This window comes from Aquila chrysaetos, chromosome 16, assembly GCF_900496995.4.
Source record: "Aquila chrysaetos chrysaetos chromosome 16, bAquChr1.4, whole genome shotgun sequence".
Lineage (NCBI taxonomy): Eukaryota > Metazoa > Chordata > Aves > Accipitriformes > Accipitridae > Aquila > Aquila chrysaetos.
The window spans coordinates 29540383-29548875 of NC_044019.1; the positions used below are offsets into that span (position 1 = coordinate 29540383).

At 49.9% G+C, this 8493-nt stretch overlaps 1 protein-coding gene across 2 annotated transcripts in view; it reads right to left on the minus strand.

Moving 5' to 3' along the window:
- Positions 1–940, minus strand: part of CCDC9B (coiled-coil domain containing 9B) — a 53622-nt gene extending 52682 nt beyond the window's left edge. Inside the window, exon 1 of one of the 2 annotated variants that reach the window (XM_030039284.2) lies at positions 701–940. In XM_030039284.2, coding sequence (XP_029895144.1) covers positions 701–721 — 21 coding nt within the window. In that variant the 5' untranslated portion in view covers positions 722–940. The remainder of the gene's footprint in view (positions 1–700) is intronic. The other variant, XM_030039285.2, reaches the window with a different exon arrangement.
- Between the last annotated feature and the right edge of the window lie 7553 nt (positions 941–8493).

Consider the following 8493-nt stretch of genomic DNA (forward strand, 5'->3'; position numbering starts at 1 on the left):
GGAAAGCGAGCAGCTTTGTGCTTCAATTCAATGACGACATCTCATTCTGTCATACCCCCCACTCCTAAGTGGCACACACACTTGCTACGCAGCTCATCGGGGGCTGGAGGGACGCCTCACTCCAGACTGTCTCTGCGTGCAGTGTTTTCCCGCATACTTCTACGATCGCCTGCTTCTACAGCAAGAGACCTCGGAGGCAGCAGGGTTGGAAAAGCGAGAAAGACAGAAGGTGGGGGGGAGGGAAGAAGAGAGAGGAGCGGGGCCCTTAGCTAACACTCTTCTGTGTAAGCAAATGCATCCGCTCTTTTTAAGAAATATCCTCTGGCTTGACAGCTGCAGCTGAAACCCTTGCTGGGATAAGCAACATCCAGCACTGCCCGGGTTTCTGTTTGTTATCTACCCTGGTCTCCCACCCTCCTGGGGGGCACATTGTCCTGAGCCAGCCACTGCAACCTGCCCCGGCGATGGACATGCAAACCCCGGCACCCAAAATCCACCCCCCTAGCACCCCCCCACGATGCGGTACGGCTTGTTTTCTCCCCGTGCCTGCTGGCAGCCAGGCGAGGAAAAAAAAACAACAAAGCGACAACCACCGAAAGGCCACCCTGAAGGAAGCGAGTGTGAGTCCTTTCGTGGCCTTTTTGGGTGAGGGACCCCACCACCCCGTGCCCCTCCCAGGCCCCACAAAGGCAGCACTCACAGCTCGGTGCATGTTGGACATCGGCGGCGAAGCCCGGCGGATTCCAGAGCAGAGCTAAAAGAGGAGAGCCATCAGACGGCCTTTCTCAGCACTGGTTGCACAGCATACAAGATCATGTTTTGATTACAAAAGCCTCGTCTGGGCTCCCAGCCAAGAGCACTGGCTGCCTAATATACCAAGCACAGACAGGGTTTTGAGTGCCTGTGTCCTCCTCTCCAATCTCACTCTCTTTTTAAAAGAAACACTCCCCCTTTTCCCCCCTCCTGACTCCTTTTAACTTCCTGATGCCACAAGCCCTCGTTCAAAGTGGGAAAAGCCAGGCGAACAATGAAAAATGGATCAGGCAAACAGCTTGACTTCACTTCGTTGCCATTCATGGGGTCGTGTTATTTGTTATGCATGGCTAGTTGCACGCCTGGCGGGGGATCAGGAGAATATCTGGGGTCCTGAATGTCTTGTGAGTGTGAGTATGTGCATGAGCCTTCATGGGAAACCAAGTGCAGGATTTGCCTTTTTCTGTTTAATTTCAGTATTCTCTGGGAATGATTTTGCTGCTTTTAAAATGTGCCTTTCTTTCAGGGAGGGAGCAGAAGCGATGCTGTGGGGTGGGCATTACCAGCCGGCACCATGACTAGCAGAAAGCACATAGTCAAAGGAGAGGGCCCCCCTGTAAGTCCCTGTCTGAAAGCTGCCAAAATGACCCCCAGAAGAGTCACAAATAGCGGGGCTTTGGGAGAAGAGGCAGCATTCATCTGCTGCATCTTGGGTTGCCACACTCGAACCCTTACCTCAGCACCATGTCCTGGCTGGGTGCTATGTCATCCCTCAACACAGACTGGCAGCCCTTTCCCTCAACCTCCCAGGGACCCAGATCAAGCAAGGGGCGAACAGGAGATGGAAGAACACAGGGGAATATTTTGTTGCACAAGGACTGATGCACACCCCAACCTTAATGAAGGCCCCGCTATGTTCATCTGTTAAAAAAAACAAGCAGGCTCACTGCTGGTACCTATCCCTCTAAGACCTTTGAGCAGGTCAACTGCTCACAAAATCCAAAAAGTTCGACCTGAAATCCAGCATGGTTCAAGGGAAGCCTTCAAAAGACTTTGAAGAACTCTGAATCTGGCCCCTCCTCTGCGCATAACTCTAGCTATTGGAGATCAGGGCTAAGGCGCTAAAGGAGCTGGAAGCATGGCTTAGTAAAAGCGCTTAGAGGGAAAGACTGACCCATATTATTTAGTAGCTACTCAAATGATGAAAGGAAATTGAAACCATTTCCCAGGCCGTGCCTCTGGATTCAGGCTTGATGAAGGAAAGGAAGACTCTGCTGTGGATGGAAAATTGGGAAAAAGCCACGAGAGCTTTGCTAGAGCCCAAGTGCTTGTCAAGAGGTTTGTGATGGACAAGCCTGTGCAGGAGGTACAGAGCCATGCAGGGCTTTTCCTTGCCCTGGGAACACAGGGGAGCTGGGAGGATGGTGCTGGCTTGGGTTTCCAAGCTGGCATAGTCCCTTGTGAGGGCAGAGTGATGGCCCATTTTTGGTTGGGCTGGTGGCCTCAGGGACAAGGTCAGCCCCAGGACCTGCTGCTGGGCTGAGTCGGAGAGCCAGTGTTCATGGAAACACTTTTTCCAGCGACGGTGCATTACCCTGTTTGTATGGTGGCCGTGTGTCTGGGCTCGAGGAGTCTGCACACGCTGCTAACTCCCGGTTAACACAGAGATCGACAACATTATCCCCGGTTCTTTGCACAGTGCAGGGTAAACACCATGTGCAGTGGGCTCCATTGTGCTACCCATTGATCACAGTACTTAAGGGACCATGTCATGCCCAAGTTGCTAAGGCTTAAGCTAAGTGCTCGCAAGGAGTTTCTACAGACCTCATAGCCATGGCATCCTAGGTCTCTGCTGTTATTGATGGTGTGGCCAAGCTCTTCCAGCAATGAGCAGTGCCATGAGCAGGCACGAAGAGCCCCAAAATACCTTTGCCTTTGCTAATGTCTCTGGAGAGCTGCAGTTCCCTCCAGGGCAGCGTCAGCTACTCCACTGCCCTCAACACAAAGAGCTGACATTTCTCAGCTGTCCTTCACTGTGTCTGAGTAGCATAAATGACAAGCATCTACTTCTGCATTGTCATCAGAGACCAATGAAAAGATAAATGCTCGGTTAACGCTGTGGACACAGAAACCCAGGGGCAAAAGGGCCCAGTCAAGGAAGCAGCATCTGCAGCTTCAGCAGTGGGGCAGAACAGGCTGGTTTGGGGACCTGTCTGTGCTCTTGGGACTCTCACAGATTGTAGAAAGCAGAAGCTTACAAATATGCTGACATTTATGGGGTTATATACATGCACATATATTTGCTTATTCCTGGTATCATGGCCAGAAAGGATTGCAATAACACCACAGCTGTCCTCAGCTTGAGGGCTTGCTCTGAACTGTCACAAACTCTGGTTTGCTCTTAAGTGCAGTGTCAATCCCAAGATTAGCACTGCCTTCCCATGGGGTCTGTGCCTACCTCAGTGTAAGGGCAGTCCTCCAGGACCATCATCCTGGCACCAGGGAGCACCAATACCCAGAGTTCTGCCACTTGGGAAGGAGAGGAGCCAAAGATGGTCCCCAGTCTCCTGCTCCAGTGAGAAGGGCGTGCTGGATGCATGACATTTCAGGGGTCCTGCAGGACCTCAGGACACACTGAATCTTTGTTCACATGAGCACTCTCACCTTGGTGGCTGAAGCACATCAATGCTGCTCTCTCAGGCAGTTGGTGGCAGCTATTTCCCAGCATGCAGCAACCTGACAGTACTTCAGACAGCAAGTATATATTACATCCATGTGCAACAGGAAGGATGTTTGGAGAAACCAATTTAATTACTGACTCAGGAATTTGTCCACCACCCCTAGAGTTAATCCCTTTATTCTTCTAAAATTGCCAGAAGACCTTTAATAGGCAGGATGGCCTGATTCTGGGGTCTTTATTGTGCTCTGGCTGCTGTGGACTGGCTTGTGCCATCTCTGAAGCCTACTCAGCACAGAAGCCATGGCGTGTACCCAGCATAGATACCCCGGGTTGGCTCTGCAGTTTCTGCTTCACTGGAAGGGGATGTATCGGCTCTTGCTAACTACTAGCAGCCCCTGAAGGAGCATTCCTTGGAGTGGACAGCAGCTTGCCTTCAGGAAAGCCTGAAAGCTGGAGGAATCAAGAGGGCATAAGGGGATTTTTGCTGCATTGCCCTACTGGGGCTGTGCTACACAGGGGCTCGGCTGACCTCCCTTAAGCACAGCCTCCAGCTGCCTACTTGGAGCCGCTGCTCTCCACTCAGGGCAAAGTTTGCTGGAGATTTTTCTGGGACAAAGGAAGGAAATCAGGGCAATGACCTGTCCATTTTGTGCTCGTGATGGTGAAATAGTCCCTTTCTCTAGCTGTGCGCTGCAACGCCTCTCCCTTTCAGTTTCGGCACAAAGAACCATCTCTGACAGGAGTCTACAATCTCCCCTCTCCAAGACGGCATTCAGCAGCTTGCAGAAAGTAGTGCCCCACATTTTGACAGCAAGACTATTTGTTTCTTCTCTGTCTGTCTGCCTTACACAAAGGCTGAAGGAAAGAATCTGATTCCTCAATAAACCCAAACCTAACTGCCCGAGAAGCATTCCTTCATCAGCCCTTCCAACAGCAGGAACCGCCTTGGCTTGAAACCCTCCTTCCTTTTCCTTTTGCACTCTGTGAAACTCCTCCAAAGCCACTCAGTCCCATGCTGCCACTTTTCCCAAGTGCACTTCACACATCTTCATCTTGGCTTCTCTCCATTTTTTGCATGACCGCTATTTAGTCAACAGATGGCACTCAGTAACTGCTGGGAGAGCCTGGGAGCCAGCTGCCAAAAAGCCCACTGTACAAGGAGCTTGAAGCCTGGCTGTTTTGGGAGGCTGGTTTTATATTGTGTATCGGGACTGCAGATAAGCTGCATGGCCGAGTTTCAGAGGCGCTCCTTCATACTGCCATATGCAGTAATGAACTCGCAGATCATGCTGCCCGAGGCTCCTGAGCAGAACTAGCAACTCCTCTCCAGGCCTGTCAGATAGAGGGAGGGATGGGAACATGCAGTATATCAAAGAAGAGTTTCCCGGCAGCCTGGAAGCATCTTTTATACCAACCAGAGAGCAAACTTCCCCTCAATGAGCAAACTCCTCCTTTGCATCCCTTGCTTACCCCCGGCTCTGGTCCTTCGGCCAGCTGCAACTGCAGGATAAAAAGGCGTCTGAGGCGTTTCCTCCAGTCAGCCAGGAGAAAGGTCAGCATATTCTCTAGACTGGGAGGAGGGACCAGCCAGAAACCTTAAACGGGCTTTAGCTGGAGAGACTCATAGGGATCAAAGGACTGCTGAGACATTCATTTTTAAATATATCAATATACAATTAAAATTAAAACTACCAAAGCTAGTTAAAAGATGTAATGGCAGCTTGGTCCAGCTTAAAATCAGTGAAGATCATAGCTGCCTGTTGGTACTTCCCGTAGCGATACCAATCATAGCACCAGCACAGAAACTTCTCAGGATGTGCAGAGATGCCCTGTTCCTTTTGGAGGACAAGTTTGTCCCCTCCTTTCCTCCTCCCTGCACATCATCCCAGCCTGCAGGTTCTTGCCCCAAGTCCCGTGGGGGAGATCTGTGCCTACCCCCATTTAATGCCACCTTGAATAACTCATGATCTCATCACCTCACCTGACATTTTCTGCTCCTGAAAAACTTGTAATTCTAGTGTAGGGCGTCTGAAATAGTTATAGGCTGAGCGAATGATAAGAGGATCCATCTTCTTAGTTCTTCCCACTTCCAGACATGCACAGCAGGGCCAAATGCAGGTTTCCTGACCCCATTTGCTACCCCAGCCTTCAGATGTAGGACACACGACCCAGCCTTGGGAAGGGTGCCAGGCTGTGGAAAGTGGCCAGGACAGCCAGTCAGGCAGGTTCTTTTCATCTTTTATGGAAATGTAGTCCTTGAGGAAAGCATGGAGAGCTGCAGACAGCAACTGGTTTGCCCTGGGTGAAAGCTGTCATCAGCAGGGGCCAAGGGAGGTTCCCCATTCCAGCCCATGGCTTCAGCCCAGGTCTAGGAGGACCTGGGCAGCCCAGTGGCCTGTTACTTGTAGTTCACAAGCTGCAAATGAGCATGCCAAGAGCCAGCTGGCTCTTGGCATGGTCATGTGCCTCTTGTGAACTACAAAAAGTCAAAATTATTCAACACAGGGCTGCTTTGGGGCTACACCAGTGGCAACATGACCCACTTTCAGTCTGATGCAGGAAGAAAGAGGTGGCAAACTCAGCGGCTGTTCTCCAGACCCATGAATGCTTCTCATCCCCACCAAGCTCAATTAAAACCTAACTTCCCTTTGCCAGCAGAACTCAAAAATGAACTCCAGAGACCAACCTTGGCTCCAGGGTCTAAACTGGACTGAAGACTCTTCATGAACTCCAGCGGCGTCACATCACACTGATGCTGCATGGGTTCGGTTTGGGCTCAGCTCGCCGAGACACAGGCTATTCTTGTGCAGAGGGGTTAAGGTGCGGAGCTGATTTGGACGACAATCCCAAGGGAAAGTGCAAGGGCCAGCCTGCAAGAGGCACAGAGACGCCTGAGAAGGGAGGAGATGAAAAGGGGAGTCAAGCTGGCAATTAAATATTAAAGGACCAGTTCAACAATAATTAATACTTGGGTGGAGAGTAAGGGTGGAGGTGCATGAAGCACTTGCAGACACTTGCTGCACTGTGCCTGGCTGGCTGAGTACTTCACTCAAGTGGCAGAAAACTCTTGAAATTGCAAATAATCCGTTCTCCAGCAGGATGGAAATCATAATTCAAGAGGGTGAATTAAAACCCAGCTAGAGACACTGGTCCTTCTCCCAGCTATGGTCAGAGTTTGAGCCACATTGGCCTTATTTCAAACTTTGCACAAGCTGAAGAGGCTCAGCTTGTGATAAATTTATATCACATTTAGTGAGGTCCAAGAGGAGACCAATTACTCCTGGGAGGTTTCCTAACTGGACACATCACACTCAGAAAATCCCCTGCAAAACACCTGGGGAGCCATCATATGCACTTGCCTTGTTCTTACTTTTCTCTGAGCACCCATTTCAGGTGTCTGTGAGCTCCTGAGTGAGGTGGCCCTCCATTGGGAATGTGGACATTTTGTTGGTCTTTCTGACTTGGTCCCTGCAGTGTGGCCAAGCATGTTCCTCAGGGCTGGGGGCACTGTGCAGCCCAAACACATGGGATTAGGGTGAGCTAAAATACAGGGCTTAGAATTAGGTTTGTAAAAAGGAAAAATTCCATTTCCTTTCTCCCTGGAATACTGTGTTTCCTTCAGGACCTTCAGAAGGGATTGGTTAAATAACAACCTTCCTTTGACCTGTTGTTATTTAAACCTTTTGTTGAAAAAGGTTTGGAACAAATGTTTAAAGATGCCTTTCTCTGGAAGCATCAGCTGAAATATTTTGAGCATTTCTGAAGCTCAGTTTCTAATCAAAAAAAGCAGAAACATTTCAACAATTTGAGAGATGGAACCGTCCCCCTCCGCTCTCCCACTTGCTCTTGAGCCCAAACAACTGCTTTTCATCCCCCCATGGCTCTGATACTCCTGAAATGGGCCATTTTGGCTGATTTCCTCTCCAAAATGTCAACTGGGTCATCCCTGGATGACACTGACTCACTGGCAGTGATGCCACTGGGATGGAAGAGCTTGGTTCTTGCTGAATCCTGCAAGTCCTGTGGGGCTAAGATGAACTGGCACAGGCAGGGATCAGCAGTTCACGGCCAGCTCTGCTCACTCGAGTTTCCTTCCCATTGCAGGGGACCGTGCAGGAGCCAGACCAGCTGTAATCTTGCGGGATCCAGTTGTAAAGCTAGTATTTGTGGTATGAGTAGGGTTAAGGTTGTTATTATGAAGTAAAAAGAGCAAATTCACAGCTGAATACAGGTTGAGGGATTGGTTCATGGTTAATTCTCTGGTTGCGATGGCCCTGGGCATGCGATGGATTGGGTCTGGGCTAGTATCAGCTGCTGCCCGTGTTGTATCAATGAAGGCTCAGAGGGCTGAGGAAACTGCTTGTGCCAGCAGCACTAAGTAGCTTACGGGAGGAAAGTTAACAGTAGTTCAGCTCTGATCAGCAATTAAAACAACGATCGGGAATGGGGCTGGCAGCTCAGCCCCACAAGGATGGGATGTATCGATCTTTTGCTGGGATCTGCCAGCCCTGTGCAGGCAGCAGGAGTTTCTACCGGCAAAGAGGAAGACCTGGTCAGTGCTACGTTCAACAGCCAGGATTAGGGTTGTATTTCAGAGTAGTTCTTCTGTCCTTCATTATACCTGGTCCTATTCCCAACAGCAGCTTTGATCATCACCTTCACAACAGCCCAGAAACCTGCTAGAGCCACTGAACTGATCTTAGGGAAACCACCCCAGCTAGCGCTAGCTTTTCCCAGCTAGCTTTTATGGTTGGAATTTAAACTCGTCCTTGGCAAGACTGTGATATTCCTATTTTGAAGGTGTTGTGGCAAAACTTAGATTCCCTAAGATAAAGAATGACACAATAAGGTTGTAAAATAAAAAGCTCTCCCCATGTTAAAACTTCCTAGCTGACACCACTGGTCATTCATCTGATTTTCTTTTCCTCGGCATGGACAGACTCATACAGGCTGAGACTTTCTCTTGTCCTGAAATCTGTTAGCACTGCCTTAACACACCCAAATGAGGAAGGGGAGAGCAGGAACCCCTGAAATAAGCCTTGCCACAACAGAAGGAGCAA